The sequence below is a fragment of the Stegodyphus dumicola genome, chromosome 9 (genome assembly GCF_044657685.1).
Source record: "Stegodyphus dumicola isolate Sdum_Otavi_A_Nest chromosome 9, ASM4465768v1".
In the NCBI taxonomy this organism is placed as follows: Eukaryota; Metazoa; Arthropoda; class Arachnida; order Araneae; family Eresidae; genus Stegodyphus; species Stegodyphus dumicola.
In genome coordinates, this window is record NC_140776.1 from 125,118,058 (window position 1) to 125,135,773 (window position 17,716).

The 17,716-nt window shown below is 33.4% G+C and overlaps 2 protein-coding genes across 6 annotated transcripts in view; one reads left to right on the forward strand and one right to left on the reverse strand.

The window, feature by feature from the left end:
• The window catches only part of LOC118189531 (GTP-binding protein 10), an 85,048-nt gene extending 84,476 nt beyond the window's left edge, over positions 1-572 (forward strand). For both annotated transcript variants that reach the window (XM_085824054.1, XM_085824055.1), the window contains exon 9: positions 336-572. In XM_085824054.1, coding sequence (XP_085680180.1) covers positions 336-547 — 212 coding nt within the window. In that variant the 3' untranslated portion in view covers positions 548-572. The remainder of the gene's footprint in view (positions 1-335) is intronic.
• Positions 573-6,413: 5,841 nt separating this feature from the next.
• Positions 6,414-17,716, reverse strand: part of LOC118196857 (2-amino-3-carboxymuconate-6-semialdehyde decarboxylase-like) — a 31,975-nt gene continuing 20,672 nt past the window's right edge. For 2 of the 4 annotated variants that reach the window (XM_035368343.2, XM_085824056.1), the window contains 5 exons: positions 17,011-17,153; positions 14,103-14,228; positions 11,279-11,377; positions 8,655-8,761; positions 6,414-7,252 (listed from right to left, as the gene is read on the reverse strand). In XM_035368343.2, coding sequence (XP_035224234.1) covers positions 8,690-8,761; positions 11,279-11,377; positions 14,103-14,228; positions 17,011-17,153 — 440 coding nt within the window. In that variant the 3' untranslated portion in view covers positions 6,414-7,252; positions 8,655-8,689. Of the gene's footprint in view, positions 7,253-8,654; positions 8,767-11,278; positions 11,378-14,102; positions 14,229-17,010; positions 17,154-17,716 lie in introns of all 4 variants that reach the window. The other 2 variants (XR_004759470.2, XM_035368344.2) reach the window with 2 other exon arrangements.

Genomic DNA, 17,716 nt, shown 5'->3' on the forward strand with positions numbered 1-17,716 from the left:
TATCATCAAAATCATGTAAGTGGTCTCCTGTTACACAAATAAATATTATAAAAAGTTGATGAGGTATTAATTCATTTATAGTGGACTGGAGGGGGTACAGCCTGTAGGTAAAATACGCAGTCACTGTGGTAAATTGGAAAATTGTATCTGCTGTTTAATGTGTTAAGAAAGCCACTTCAAATCCATTTAGAATTTTTTGAAGATACATTGGTTTTGTATTGAAATAACTATCTTGATGAGTTTTATGTTATTTGAGTTGTGAAAAAAATTTCTTAATCAGATACACTAAAATATGAGTATACTCAATTTCCTAATATTTTGTTTTATATTTTCAGAGGGGGCAATAAAACTTCTTGAAGAAATGAGGCCAAATTCTGTGATAAACTTTGATACAATTGTACCAATATCTGCAAAGCGTGGCACCAATGTGTCTCTTTTAAAAGACAAAATTAGGTCAATAATTGATATTAGTCATGAAGAGGAAATGAGAAAAATGTCCAAAGACTGTAGAGTAGTGAAACAAAATGTAGATGTTATATATGCATAAGTATATAAAATTATTCTTTTATTGAGTGTATTTATATTTATTCATAAAATGCACATTACATATTTTTTCAAAAATTTGGTCTTTTTAGCAAATATATAAAATATATATACACTCACGTTTGTGAAAATTGCAACACCAAGAAGGAATCGTCATAATTGAATGCAATTTAATACACAGTTGAGTGGTAGTGGTACAAATAAATGATTAAATGTTCAAAGCAAACAAACAAGAACAAGAGATCAGAATCAGTATTTTGTGTGGTCACCACGCACCGCAATAAGTGCTGCTACACGACGTGGCATGGAGTCAAACAAAGTTTGAATGTCTGACTGAGGAAGAGCATTCCATATCGTTTGTACGCGTACCCAAAGTTCGTCTGCAGATGCAACAGGACGAGGATCACAAGCAAGATGCCGACCAATGACATCCCACACATGTTCAATTGGCGACATATCCGGGGAACACGCAGGCCAAGGAAGAAGCTGTACCTGCTGCGCTGCAAAGAAGGATTTAACAATCCGAGCAGTATGAGGGCGGGCATTGTCCTGTTGAAATACAGCGCCTGGCAAGCTTTGAAGGAAGGGAACAGCTTCGGGCTGTAGAACTTCACGGATATACCGGTTGCTGTTCAGATTGCCCACAATTCGTAGCAATTGAGATCGTCTATGATATGCTATGGCGCCCCAGACCATAATTCCGGGTGTTCGTCCACTGTGGCGTTCGATAATGCACTCCGGAAGGTGGCGTTCATCGGCATAGCGTCTGACACGAATGCGGCCATCATGGTACCACAAATTAAAGCGGGATTCGTCAGAAAACACGACATGCCGCCAATCAGCACGCCAGTCTCTATGCTGATTGGCCCATTGTAGCCACAGGCGGCGATGGTCGTGCGTTAGGGGGATCCTGTATAAAGGAGTCCGTGCGCGCAGTCCACACTGCAGCAGACATCTACTAATTGATGAAGCACACAATGAAACACCTGTAGCTATTGACCACAGTGCTGCCAATTGTCTAGAGGAAGCTGTACGGTCCGTACGCGCCATGCGGACCAGGTGTCTATCATCGCGAGCTGACGTCACATTTCGGGGTCCACTCCCGGATTTCCAAGATGTCCGACACTCGTCCATCCACTGCTTCCAAACGCGCATCACTGTGCTGCTGTTACGCTGCACACGAGAGGCTACTGCATGATACGACAATCCAGCTTCACGAAGGCCGATGATTCTCCCTCGTTCAAACTCTGTAAGTTGTTCAAATCTCGCTCTCTTTCGTCGACGAGGCATAAGTACAGATTGAGTTAACGTTTACCACTAGCAGATAACCACCGATAACCATACACGCCTCGCTACAGCCGTCTATTTATTCGGATCCATCAGCCGTTCAGAGGGCGCTGCTCAGCATACGCATGCGCTACGGATTTGCAATTCTAATCATTTGCATATCATGCGCTACTTTGCATTTCCTGAAACTTTCAGCTCACTCGCCTTCATGGTGTTGCAATTTTCACAAACGTGAGTGTATATATACAGTCAAACCTGCTGTAGCAAACCTAGTGTATAATTCTTGGATATAGCAGATTAACCTTTTGGTCTCTTCCCCTTGCTTATCCAAAATGTTTACAAAAGTCACAAAGTGGCCTTTATTTTCACAACCATTGATCATAAATACATACTTGTAGTTACAAAAATGTTTTAAATGATGCAAAGATTCATATTTTAGAATTTTTTAATCAATTTTGTAGAAATTAGGAAACCTTACATTTTATCCCCCAGTTCCCTATATTTATGTTTACAAAAATTTTATACTCATTTATAAAAAATGAAATTAAAAAAAAAAGCTGTGACTCTCATACAGCAAAAACTGGCCGAGATATTTTATTTTAAAAATAGGGGTCATATTAGGCATTGTATACAAATCGCAAAATGAATTTTTTCCGTTTATGTATAACTTAAAATACCAATTCAGAAAAAGATTTCTGATGTCAAACTATTAAGTAATTGTGCATATTGCCATGAAAAGTATTGATCAATAATTCACTTGAAAAAGGAAGTCTTACTCACAGAATCTTGTAAATTGAGTTTTCTCTAAAAAAACAATCACAGACTTGAGTATTGGCATGTAGCAAACTTGTAACATTATTTTCATGAATAAAAAATTTAAAATATTTCCAATTTAATGGAAAATGTTTTTTATGATTTAAAAAGAATAAAACTTCATAGCAATAATATGTTTATTGTGTTTAAAAATTACTTAGGTGAAAATTCTATTATCACAACAGTGGTATCTTTGAATGGCCATTTTCAGGGGAAAAAATTAACCTTGAATTATTCTAACTTAATTATTAGGTGACCTTTCAAAGCAAGTTGAAATTGACATCAGATATACCAAAATTTGAATTTAAATAACTAAGTCAATTTTTATGTTTTGGGAGTCATTTTTTCCCATAATGAGTATAAAATTTTATTAAATATAAATGTAAGAATCAAAGTATCATATAAAAATTAGATTTTGCAGTTTTTTTAAAACCGGATTTCTTTTTTTTTTTTTTTTTCATTTAAAATTACCAAAGCATGAATGTTATCATCATTTAAAATATATTTGTAATTGGAAGAATGTTTCTACAAAGAATGGTTGTGAAAGTAAAGGATGGGTAAGGACTTTTGTAGACTGTGTGTATATTTAATATTATTTTATATAGCTAGAGCAAATCTTCAAACTACAAAAGTTGGATACAGTCAAAAGTCGTTAATTCGGACACCCATAATCCAGACCTTAAAGTTAAAAACTTTCTGCGCATGCGCCGCGTTGACACATGCGCATAGGCGTTTACGCGTGCGCGTAAGACCTCTTACGACTGCGTGTGCGCAAGCGCAGAATATGTTTTCGCGTGCGCGTTTTATGTATAACGAACGGTATAAGGTAAAATTATCTAATTATCTATTTCAGTTAATGTTGATGATTGCGTTGTTCCTTAATTTTTGAATTGGATCCGGCTTATTATTTTTTGCAGACTGTAAGAGCAATACTATAAAAGTAAACTTGAACTTTCGATTATGTCAAATAGAATTTCCGAATCTGGAGCTCCCAAAGGATCGTAGAAAACGAAAGTATGTTTCGATGTCCATCAAACAAAAAGTGGAATTGCTGCAAGACATGAAGAATGTGACAGAGAGGATAGTGAAAACGAAAAAAATTTCGATTGACAAGTTAGTCGGTATTCTCGGCACAGCAATTAATGGGACTTGAACAGCGGAACTTTGTAACTGAACAAAAAATTATGTCTGTTTATAGAATTAAAGAGAAAGTATTATCACATAAAACGAAGCAACTTAAACAACTTACATTGAAAGAAATGTTTAATAAAGTAAACAAATAAATATTAAGCTTTTTTTTTTTTTTTTGTAAATTTTGATACCCTTTAGATCATAATTGTTCTTTATTTCATAAATTACAGTTTCATATTTTTAATTTTAGAATTTCTGCATGCCATCTTACCAGATTTAAACTGATGATCTATAATCCGGAAAAATCGATAATCCGGAATCGCCGAAGTCCCGACGAGTCCGGATTAACGACTTTTGACTGTATTACAAACTTTATGGATATCTTTGACTGAAGCTTTCTTTTTTGTATTTTTCATATTCTTTTCTGGAACTTTTGCAGGTTTTACTGAAAAATTACTAACTTAAAATTATATAATAAGAAAATACCTTATAACTGTTCCTTTATCTTCTCCTCTCACTTTTTTCTGCATTCTGAACAAGACTCTTTAAGGCATTGAGTTCCTGGAAACTGATATGACACCTAGTTCTTGGAAAAATTAAGGCATGCAAACTGTAGATAATGATATGGTGTCACAAAAATGGCTGCCTTTATTGATATAGTGGTTAGCAGTGATAAATATCATATGGTGATCTTCAGTTTCAATCCTAGAGAAGGCATGCATATTTGTTCTTGTGTGTGTATAGGTGCATTTAAAATACTGGCTAGTCAAAAGTCCTTTTTGAGTACCTTGATAGTAAAGGAAAGGGTGGGCGATAGAGATAGGCAAAACTGTGCTTCTGTGGAATCAAATCAGAATCATTTGCTTATTGAACTGAATCTATTCTTTTCTAACACTTACTGCTCACTAAAAATAGTCTTGAGGAAAAACACTGGGAATCAGGGTGAATCAAGAGCAGCTAGCAGAGATGGAGTGAAGAGTATAAAGAATGGATCATGCACTGGGATTGAAAATGGTTAGCGAGATCAAAGCAAGAAGTGAAAAGAATCGAATAGACATTGAAATGGGGAAAAATTGACTCAATTATATGCTAATGCCTTGACCTAATTTCTTTCAACTGTAGTTTTGAGATTCCCTAAAACCTCTTATCTACATAGAACTATCAACAGAATTATAGAATTAAATTTCTTTTTCAAAAAGTTGGAAAATGATAAAAATTATGAGAATAAAATGGGAATCAAACTTTCTTAGCACAATTTGAACAAGAGCTCTTGGTGGGTGAACTCTTAAGAGAGCTCTGTTCTTTTTTCATGAACCAGACATTTGCTTGCTTAGTAAAGTGGATCAGTTTACAAACAAATAGCATATTTCTGTTCCTAATATGCTTCCAGCAAGAGCTGTGTATGAACTGTAAAAGAACTACCCTTCCATTTTGAAGTATGCTTTTCATTTACTCAGTAAATTGAATTAGTTATTTGAATCAGTTCCAGAGTGAATCATCTGACTGTAGTGAGAGAATCTTTCTGGATCTGTGTGTCAGAAGTGTACTCATTCAAAATTGGGACAGAACTGTACAATTAGTGCAGTGAAACTATAACTATGAGACCCATTTCATGAAGTTCTGGTGTCATGCCCACTTCTTCCTCTCCTGCATCAGGAAATTGATTATTTATAATAATAAATGTGTATTCTAGAGGAAGATGTGCATTTTGAGGAAAAGATATAAAGCATAATTTTTTTATGCCAAGTAATTTATCATGTGTAATTATAAACGTATAGTGAAACTTTAAAAAAGGGGCGGTCAGACATTGATAGTATAGAGAAAAACAGCACTCATTAAAAAATATTATGAAAGAAAGAAAAGAAAAAATTCAGATTTTAATGTCACACTAAAGAATTTATTAAAGGTTGTAGAGTAATTTGGTTATATTAATGCAGGAAACTTGAAAAATATGCAATGCCCTTATGTGATTTGAACTCTGAACCTCATGATTATGCGTCAGATATGCTCATGAAGACTCATGCAAAGTTACATCATGAAAACTCATGAAAAGAAGAGAGAAAGTACCTTATATACTCCCCTTTTAAAGGGTGACTGAGGATGAGGGAGTGCAATAGCCAAATCCTGGTGGTGATGAATTATCGTCCATCACTCTGGACCTTCTGATTACATGTTGGGATGTGCTTCCAGCTACACCATGAAGGCACGTGGAAAGGAGGGAGAAAATACCTTATAAGGTTCTTTTGCTCTCGCTGAGCTCGCATTTTATCAGTCTACTCTTGGACTCTCTCCTGCTGACACTACATTTCTGCCTCTTTATTAATAAACATCACTTTCTTCACACTTATGCTGCATCAAATTCAACAACAAAATCACAAAATTTTTAAACACATAATATGTTGAAAATTCTAAATATAGTGTTAAGCATTGTCATATATTCAAATTTAACAACAAAACCCAAAAAGTTTTAAAAACAGCATATTTCTAGAATTATGGATACAGTGTTAAGTGTTGCCATAATTTTTTTAACTCTGAAGCCATTATTCTCAAATCTCACTTTTGTTGTTGTTTTCAGTTTTCCAATAATTAGTTGCTGGCATGGCTAGGTGCTTAAACAGTTACTATAAAAAAGAAAGAGAAACATATAAAATGCTTTTAATAAATCCAGCGAGTGTAATTCTGTGGGTCCTGCTGATAATTAATAAAAGAAAGAACTGTATTTAGGGCTTTTAAATCACTTATTTTTTTAACCACTAACAGGCAGATTAAATTTAAAAGAAAAATTAAATATTTTATATTTCATGAAATGGCAATAAATTCGTGCATAGAAGTTAAAAAGATTTTAACAGCCATGGTATAAGTAAATGGTTATCATATTTCAAAAGTGAATTGATTGTAATATTACACTATATTAGATTAGAATTTCTAGTAAAGTGTTAAATTTTGCCATATATATTTTATATTCACTGTATTATTTCTTTAAAAATAATGCATGTTGGTAACACTTTCACATGTAGTCAAGATGTGAAGTTTGAGACTAATAGCACTTCTGGTGCTAAAAATTTAATAATTATGTTTAATAGTAATTAATACTTAATCTTTTAAAAAACAGAGTTATTATTCACCTCTTTTGGTAGATATGATAAGGCAAATGAATTCTTTTGTGATTCATCAGCCAGTTTAGGAGATAATCTAATTTTATTATGGGATCAAATATAGGGAACATCAGATATACTGTATCAGACTTTGAGCCCCTTAAAGATTCATTATAATGGGGTTTAGCTGTATATATATAATTGTTTCCATAATTTCTTCTTTTGAGAATGAAATTGGTTTCTTGATAATTCATGCTGCATTATTCAAAATCCTTTTAAGAATGAAATTTTCATGAGGCTCAATTATTAGTCAGAGGTTGTTACTGAAAATTTTCATATTTAAGGCCAAGAAATTCCAAAGCATTCAGTCCTAATATATCATTCTGAAAAAAAAAAAAAAAAAAAATAAGAATGAAAAAATTAGAGATGTACATTGTGTATAAAAAATGGCAATGAACATTGAAATGTTAAAAAAATATTGAAAATGTTATTTTTCTCTCAGATTGATAAGTATTATTGAATCAACTACAGTGGTACCTCGATATACGAGTGCCCTAATAGTATACGAGTGTTTTGAGATACGAGCCGTCGAGTGAGCGATATTTTGCTTTGAGATGAGAGCAAGATTTGAGATACGAGGAATCGCACACGACCGCTACATGCGCGCGCATGTTGGTGTCGCATGCAGCGTCTAACAGTTTCTCCCAGCTCAGACTAGACTTGTTTCTCTGAGAAAATCCATGGGTTTGAAGGTGGATGAGAGAGATGTGAACGAACTCATCGAGGAGAACAGTCTCAGGAACTGACAACCGAGGAGTTACAAGATCTACATTCGCAGCAGGATACAGTGGTTCAACGAAAAATTAGTTTTGAAGAGGAGGTTATCCCTACAAGAGATATAAAGGAGATCTTGGGAATGTGGGAGAAAGTTGTGGAGTTCGTGGATAAAAATCACCCCGAAATATTTGCAACTGCTCGTGCATTGGAGTTGTTCAGCGAAACTTGCCTAACTCATTTCCGCAATATCCTGAATGGGAGGAAGAAACAAACCTCCTTGGACAGTTTTTTGAAACGATCTGCAGGGGGAAATGAGCAAAGCGTGACGAAAAAAGAGAAGACAAGTGACGAAAATTAAGCACTTCACTTTTTCTTTTAATTATGCTTTAATAGAATATGTATTTGTTATTTATAAATAAATGTTTCTTCTTGTAAATGCAATTTTATTATTCAAAAACAACTGAGGTGGTATTTTGAGAGCTGGAACGGATTAATGGCATTTCAATTAATTTCCATGGTGAAAATTGTTTTGAGATACGAGCAATTTGACATATGAGCAAGGTGTCAAAATGAATTAAACTCGTATGTCGAGGTACCACTGTAATTAATAATTTAATTTTAATGTACTCAGCTATTCTATTTTTGTTAATTAATTTTTATGCTAAAAAACCAATGCCTTATTGAAGTGTGAGTAGTCTACTAACCGTTAATTAGAAAATTTCACCTTTGGTTTGCGATATCCGAAAACCTTCAGATTCGCCGCTATCATTCGTCAGTATACATTTTTGGCTATGTATCATGAGATTAGCTACTAAAGACAAGTTGTTCGGATAAATTTTATCTTGCTTCTGTTGTGCACTGAGACAATTAAGCCTAAATTGTATTAGTTTAGTTATTTATTGTAGTTACGCCTATTCCTTGCATATGCTTAAGGCTTATTTGAGTCCTGAATAAATAAATTTCCACATATACTTAAGGCTTATTGAGGGCTGATGCTAGAAATCTTACCGCCTGTTGCAGTCTCTGTGGGTCCTAAATTCTTGCTACCAAGTGCCTCCATTTGTCTTCCCTAAATTCTGCCACTCGATGCTGCCATACGAGCTCTGGCGCCGGTTCTGGGCTTATGTGAATAACAAATCAGTTATTCTTAATTTAAATAAATGTGATCACTAAAAAATAAATTTAAATAAATGTACCACTAAATGTATTCTTTTTGCCTATGATTATCATTAACAAAATTTATTTTTAGCATATGGAAAGAATTTGTTTTCCTGTCAACATTTCTTAGCACATTAGCCTTAAATCTGTAATCATCGCCAAGTGGTAATGTCAACATAAAAGGTTACCATACTCTTTCTTATTTAATTACTAATATAAAAAAATTTTTTTTCAAGCTTCCCTACATGAGTTGTCTTGTGTCGATAAACATGCGGTGATGAAAGGAAAATCTAATAAATAGTGAATCGCCAAGTTTGGCATCAGGTATATAAAATATTAGTAGGTGTAAAATCAACGATGTATCTATGTAGAATGTTTCGGTTTGAGATGTATGCCAAGCAGATACGCAGCTACGGAGCCAAATCATTGATCATACAAAATTATGCTAAAATGATTGTTTCTTCAATAACGAAGTATTTTATTTAGTGCCGAAGTGAAATTAAGAATCGGGACTCTGCACATTCGCGGGGGGGGACGGGGATCAAATGCGCATGCATAATGTACACTTAAAAAAAAATTAAAGAAAGTTGGTGGTAGCTTTGAGGTCTGGATTTTACATTATTCCGGATATTGGACGTCCAGATCTTAGATTGTATACTATTTTTTTCGATCAAAAGAAGTTTTAAGAAATGTAAGCGCTTAATATTTGTTAACCATATTGTTATTTTATTATGACATTTATTAAGACTCAATAACTTGAACTTTTAAATATTCATTAGTTCTCATTGCCAATATTAATGTGAAGAGTCTCATCTTAAATCTCATCATCATTATCTAATTTACAAGGAAAATTTTAAGTTCACCTTGCTCATAAAGAAAACTCTATTCAGCCTCTAAAGATTAAGCATTAAATGAACCAGCGTTACTAACATTTAGTAGACTGTTTAGTGTGTGGGGATACTATTATTTAACTGCAATTGAAATAAAATGTACTTTTTACTTTCAAGAAATTGTAATATATAATCCTCTCATTAGTTTTCTATAAAGTTCTAAAACAACAAAATGTACTGGAAAGGTCACTGCAATTCCAGTACATTACGATCAGTTTGTTTCCACACTTAATCCACTTTGAGGCTGTCAGCCTGGCTCGCATTCGATATTGGCGTAGTGGCCCTGCACCTGGTGTGATGGTTTGGGCAGCCATTGGGTTACACGAGGCACATACCTCTAGTTCAGATCAACGGTAATTTGAACGCAGATGAGTATATTTCTGACATTTACGTCCAGTGTTGTGCTCTATCTTGAAGGCCCACAAACGCCATGTTCCAACAAGATAAAGCAAGATCACATGTTGCACGTCGTGTTCTGACTTTCCTTGATACACATGGTATTCGGTTGTTGCCCTAGCCTGCACGATCTCCAGATTTGTCACTCGTTGAAAACATCTGATCATAGGCTGCTGAGAGACTGGCCTTCCATGCCTCTCCAGCTAATACGGTTGATGAAGTGTGCCATAGACTTGAAGCAACATGGTTTGAGTTGCCCATTTCTATCATCCAAGCCCAGTTTGAAACCATGCATAATGGGGTAAGGGTCGTTTTAGTTGCCAACGGTGGCAGCTGTTTCTACTAATTTTGCACTCCTGTAAACCTCTAAAATGCTTACAAATTTAATCATTTTGTCTTCATGCCATACTGTTTACATGCGATAAATATCTTTTCTTATATTTGCTTTCCTTCATTCATGGTGTTGCAATTTTAACTGACAGCATTGTATTTTAGCATTGTAATGAATGGTAATATGCTGTGGGTTGAGTGAATAAAAGTATTTTATTTCGCGCAATGACAATATATTGCTTTCAGGTAGCCGAGTTTGTTGATTAAAACTGAAAGATAAGTGTCTTACATATTGCCGAATGGCAACACTCTCGTACGGCGGAGATGAAAATGTTTCGTTTCGAAAAGTGTTACCACTTCTGGCTTTTACATCACTGAGTATATTAATCAGAAATTCATTAAATTTATACACAGTAAGAAAAAATTGAAAAGCAAATTTGAAATTTAAGATGCACATATTCATATGGACATATTCTGCGTGGAGAAAAATTAGGTGGCTGTAGGTGCCGCTTTTTTCCCACAGTGCAAGGAACATGCATACATATAGATATTTGAGTTTCAGACTGGTAACAACCTCTTTTGCACATAAATCATAATAAAAGTAAGAGTGATAACAGTCTGAAATAACAATGCTTAAAGCAAAATTTTGGTATTATTTCCTGAAACTGTGATTTTATGTTAGCATTCGAAAAATCTGGTATACTATATAGTTTCATAAGCACATCAAAATATAATCTGCAATTCTCTCTACATAAATATTAATATATGATATTTTTACAGTTTTCAATGCTGATCTATAGATTTAATATTATAAAAAGTAAACATAGTGTAATGGTATATCCTAAACTGGCCTCTTACCTGAACTCTTTTAGTTAAATCTGATGATTCTTGAATTAATTTTCCTGGAAAATGTTCTCCAAGTGGAAAAGGGTAATCGCTGCCCAGGAAAACATTTTTCTAGGAATTGAATGTATATTAATGAGCAGAATCATATAATTTTTGGTAATTATTCAAAAATATGTATTTGAAGATTAATTTCTTAATGCACTCAGTCGTATTAATTCGGATACACCAAACTAAATTATTTCTGTGCACCTGAGTAAATATGTTTTAAAAAAAAATTCAGATATGAATATAACAAAATATATCTGCTTCAGCTTTAGGTAAAAATAAAGGTAATAAAATTAAACGAGGCTGAGTTAAAATAATGGAATAAAAAAATTCGCAGAAAAAACACCACTTTCTAAATTTTTATTGGAGCATCAAAGGGTTAATAAGAGATTGCAAAAAGGCACAAATTCCCTTTTACAGAACTATGTTGAAGTCCAGTTTTGTACTATTTGGTGAATGGCTATATGGTAAAGACTGCAAAATATATATTTAAAAAATATTTAAGTCTTTTTTGCAGGAGACGAATGTAATTCATATAAGAGCTCTTAAGAAGGCAAAAAAGGTACTATTAGGTTCATAATGGATTGAATGCACACAGAACTGATGACAGCCTGATAAAATTTACTTATCCAAAAGAAACACTTTAGAGATCTGGAACTTTCCACAAAAGTACTCATACATTTTTTCTCAGTATCAAAGAGGACAATCAGTACTTACTCTTGAAACTACTAAGAACGTTAAACACAATGCAGTGTAAATGCATGTAAAAGGCGAAGTCCACAAGTATATCTCAGTACTCCGAATTGATCTCTGAGCTGACAACTGATGCTGGTCTTATATAGTTTTCTCGCGGCTGCTGAGAAATCTCTAGTACTTTCCACTTCTCAAAATTACTGGAAGGCATATGAGGGCCGGATACGGATTACACTACAGTTACAGATACGGCTAAGGATCAACTACAGTTATTCAAGAACAGTACTAATTGCAGTTACCTGGCGACAAACATTAGTCGCCAAAATCATCAATATCTCGCTAATTTAGTGAGATAGCCATTTATATCAATGTTAAATAAACTTGCCTCTTTAATCTTATTTGTCTGGCAGAGCTTCGTCTCTTTCAAGCATTTCATGTTAGATTATACTATGACTACTACAATTTCGCATATAATTTCACTACAATTATTTACATATATAAATTTGTAACAGTTTGTTGATTCACTTAAACAAGACATTTCATTATTGCTTTAGTTTCTGACCGGCTATTTTGGTTGGTTAGTCTTTGCTAACATGTTATTCTGTAGTGGGCGGATGGTTTAAAATGAATTTTTTTTTAGATTAGTTAAAGTAATGTCTTTAGATTTTGTTGTCTTTAGATTTAAGTTATTGTACAAGGTCTGTTTATTAAAGAAGAGTATTTTCTGATTGACAGCAGTACCAAAAAGTCGACATTGAGTATTGGAGACTGTGAATTAAGAAATGTTTGTTTGGATGTCTTTACAACTCATAGGTACAATTTCATTCATAAATAATAATGAAAAGAAGCATTTTATGCAAAACAAGAAATTTTATGAGAAAGAACAAAAACCTATATGACCGATATTTTTAAAGCTGGTGGATGATCGAGCTAGATATTTTGCCGCCCGTCTCTTTCTTACATATAAAAAAATTGAAGCTACTAAATTCTTCTGCCTGGGCTTTGGTACTAGCCTTAATTTGTGTGCACTCAAACATGTGTATGGTAGGTGTATCCATGAGTAGTGTTCTGTGTACCTAAAAAATGTACCAAATCACAGCAATTGTATCAAATATTAAAACCTAGGCTGTGAATTATCAGAAAATACGTAATTCAGTTTAAATAAAATAAAAATGAAAGTGGTAGTAAAAAGAACTTATAATATAGGGTAATTCTAAAATTCTAAGCAAACTCTTGAAACTTTTGAAATTGAGACACAAATACAAGAATAAACTGTATTTGCATAGGATTATACATATAGCTGTAAATGTGATCCATGTGTGCTAAAACAGACGTAAAAATTATGTAAAAAAACAGTTAAAGTAATGCAATATGTTTAAAAAATGTATGTTTATAATTTCTGAAGAAGGGCTCAGATTCTTTTCATTAATTGCAGTGCATGGTTTGCAATATTGACAGATGTTCTGAACATGTTTGCCAATATATGAATATGATAAACATGTCCACTAGGTCTCTTGTGCCTTAGCGATTCTGAACATGTTTGCGAATACATGAACATGGAAACATGCCCTTTAGGTCCTTTTGTGAACATGTGCTTCTATGATTCTTGTGATGAGGACACTGCCAGAGACTATCAGGCTCTCAAACACAAAGCTCATAATAGCAATTAATGGAAGATAAGTTGAATGGTTTTGGTGGCCAAAAAAATAAGCAAAATGCTTTTCTGCCCGGCAGCACCAATGCCTCAAATAATAATGACTTGCACTGCTCAGTGCCATTTCTGGTGAACATTGCCTCTTAGCAAATAGTGGGTAGCATTTGCAGCTATGTGTTTCTTATAAAAGTGGTTTGCTTTTGTAAAGAGTAAAAGATTATATCCGTTATAAAAAAAGAATAATATTTATTGAAATGGCAAAAAATGGTAAGAAACATCAAACCTAAAAAGCCGACTCAATTGACTGATTATTGAAAGCTTATCTCATTACTTGGGCAAAAAGAATTGCGTATGTTTTTATTTACTGGCTATACATTTTAAACAAGACATCTGGCACTAAATTTTTACAGAAAGAAAAATTTCACATTTATTATAGATGCTTACTTCTCCGACTACTTTCAACAAGAGTTTCAGTGAATCAGTGTTGTGCACCAGAGCATCTGAATAAATTCTCCCTAAATAAGAACTTGGGGGTATGGAATTCTCCACTGCACAGAGATCTGGCCTCACCTGTGAAAAGCATGAATTTGGGTGAAAGTATTATCAGATAAAAAATATTATGCTAAGTGCAATCAGCATTATAAATCTGAGTAATAACTATTTTTACACACTTTATATCTGGACAAAATAATTCTTCAGAAGCACATAATTTACAATGAGCACAATCTGCAAGCATCCTTCATCTTGTTTTTTGCCTTTTTCACATTATAATTGATAATATACAAAGGAAAGCGGCGAATTTTTAGCTGGAAGCAAGCAAGCAGCAGAAATATAATAGTGCATTCAAAAAAAGGCCTAAGAGAGAAGTCAAATGTTTGCTCAATATTAGTTTCTATTTGAAATCATCGTGATTGGCTAAAGCTTTTATATGAATATTTTCATTAGCAGGGTTCTCTAAGGTTATATGATATGAATTAATTTGGAAATGATGCAGTTTAGAGATACTTATTATAAACAGCTATTATTTTTAGAAAGTATCCAAATTAAATCTGGGATTAGGGACTATTTCAAATTTAAATTCGAAATTTGCTTCACGTATTTTTTTATCTTACATGTGTATGTGTAAGATATGAAATATGTAACTCAAAATTATAACTTAAATCAGGAATAAAAACACATTTCTAATTTAATTTGTGTATCTCTCCTTTCTGTTCTAAGGAGCAGATTTTTTTATAATAATTTTTTTTTCTCGGCTGCACCTTTAGAGATTAATCCGTTTCATGCTTTCTTATGAAATTGATTAATTTGAGTATCTCCTCTATCAGTTCGAAAAGTAGAAATCATGTATCTTAATTTTGGGATATCTTATTTGAAATTGTATATCTCCCCTTTCTGTTCTAATAATTTTTCTGGACTGCTTATTTTCAAATTAATCCGGTTCCTGCTGCCATACAGACAGCTGTTATCCAAGCAGATTAAAGAAGCTTTTGACTATATATTCATACTTTTAAATGTGTAGACCTTTTTTTCTCGCTTTGCTTTCTTACGGCAAACTCGCATCACTTCTGGCGTCTGCGTATAGTCCATTTCTTAAGATGAGCTGAATTTTCAAAAATTGTGTGTGTGTGGGGGGGGTATATTGTACCCAAAATAATGTATGAATAAAAAAATGCGTCTAAAGTATTCTTTTATCAAGAAAATCAAAATTATGTGGTGAAGTTAGGCCATGTCTGTTTTGAAATTGCATTATTTTTTCTACGCAGGAAAGAATCTGCAAGTTATTGCAATACTACAAATTATCGACAATCCGTTATAAGTATTTTCAATTCATCCGATTACATACATGTGTGTGTGTGTGTAAGACAGAAAGTAAACAGCTTGCTAACTTTACTTCGAAATGATTCCTTTCTAGTCATTTTAGTATCGGTACTTCCACATGCTGTCCTACAAATAGTTGATAATTATAATAAATAACTAAACTTTGTCATTTCAAAATTAATCTGTATCATGTGATTCCTTCGTAGCACTAATGACGTAGATACTTATATATAGTGTTTAGTCAATAATGATTTTAAAATTCAGGAACCCAAACTTAGTATTAACCAATCAAAATAAAGCTAAGCCAAAATTAAATCATTCTGAACCAAGCTTTTATTTTGTGTAAGCTCTATTCTGTCTCTCTCACGCATCCGCTTTGCTGATTTGCTGCTGCACTTTTCCTACTGCATCGAAACTTACCCCTTTGCACTTGATAAGCGAATCTGGGCCATCACTTGATTTGATGTAACTCAAGATGTGACTCTCGGTCACCACTCGGTTTGATGCGATAATACGAGCGTTAATGATGTTTACTTAGGTTTGGTTTGTGCAACAGCGTTTCATGAGTGTATTCAACAATACGTGTATATAAACAGTTTCCAATCTGTAATCTTATATACTTTTTTGATTTATTGTGATGTAAGCGTCTTCGACATTAGTTCGAGAACTCGACAGCAGTACCAATAGGAATATTATTTTCAAACATTTTTTCTAATTGTTGAATCTACAATGACTACGAAACTTGGCAGCCAAATAAGATTAAATATTCATTTTTATGTCAATTGACATTTGTGGCCGCAATTCACTTGGCACTCTAATCGTGCCTATTTCCAGAATTTACATTTTTATATTACATACGGCAGATATAGAAAGACAGCAAAGAAGCAGCTTCCTAGCGGCATCAGAGGTAGAAGTAAAACACCAAGAGAAGGATTTGGTTTAGGTTGCCTATTAAGAGAAAGGTTTCAGTTTTCGAATTCAGTTTCCGACTTAACTACGTCATTAGCGTTTTCAAGCCATGTGTCGTAGATTTATCTAGAAATGATGCAGTTAAGTAAAAAAAGTTATTAGTATTATTTTTAGAATAGAGAGGAAACATCCAAATTAAAAATGAGAAATTAAAAAAAAACTATTGCTAAATTAAATTATAAAGCTGATTTACGTGTTTTTTTATCTAACATATGTAAGAAGGAACACAATTACATGTACTATATGTACTTTTTTATCTGTAAAAAGAAATACAACTACATATACTATATATTTTTATCTTATATATATATATATATAAACTTAAAGCATAAAAAAATTAAATTAAATTGGAATCAAAGCAAGGCAATATCCCAACAATATTAATAATTGCAACCTTTGATAAGAGGTCACACATTGTATCTAAACAAATCAAAATTAATATAAGAATACATCAGTAGAATAAACTTGAAAAATAAAAATGCGAAAACCTTATTAATTTATATACTTATTTATTTCTGGGTCATATTATTCAGATAATAAGGATTCTAAAAGAGAACTATCTTACGTTAAATCCATGCTCGATCCTTCCTAATGTGTAAGGAAATGCACCAGCTCCATGAGCAAAGCATATTTTCAGCTTTGGGAATCTTTCAAGAACACCTCCGAAAAGAATGCAACAAATAGCAGTTGTTGTCTCCGCAGGCATACCTATCGAGACATAACACCCATTTAAAATTTGCTGTAGCTATACAGTGAAACCTCGGTTTACGAGGTTAATAATAAAGAATATTAAACGATTTATTTAATAATTATTTAATAATAAAGAATATTAAATGATTGAAGCATGCTATAGCGCCTGCGCATATAAAACTGCATGCACGTATCCTGTTATGAATCATGAGAGTTGCAAATGATTGTGTTACCATGTTAACAAACTGTGAGGTTTGTTGACCCAACCATTGGGTCAAGGTATTCTTGATACCTTTAAAACATATTACACAAGAAGAGCATTACAGTAGATTTTAGAAGTAAACGATTTAAAATAAATTAATGTAATGGAAGCATGGGAGACATTTTCAATCAAGAACTGAATCGACATTGTTACTTTGTCGCCGAAAAGACTGAAAGCATTAACGTTAAATGCATGTTAGAAGAAGATATGGCCTTCTTCAGTTGAAATAGAAAACATGCGTTTATCTTCAGCAAATGAAATTGGTGGCATATTAGAATTTGCTAAATCAATCGGAGCCGAAGGTTTTGTGAACATGGCT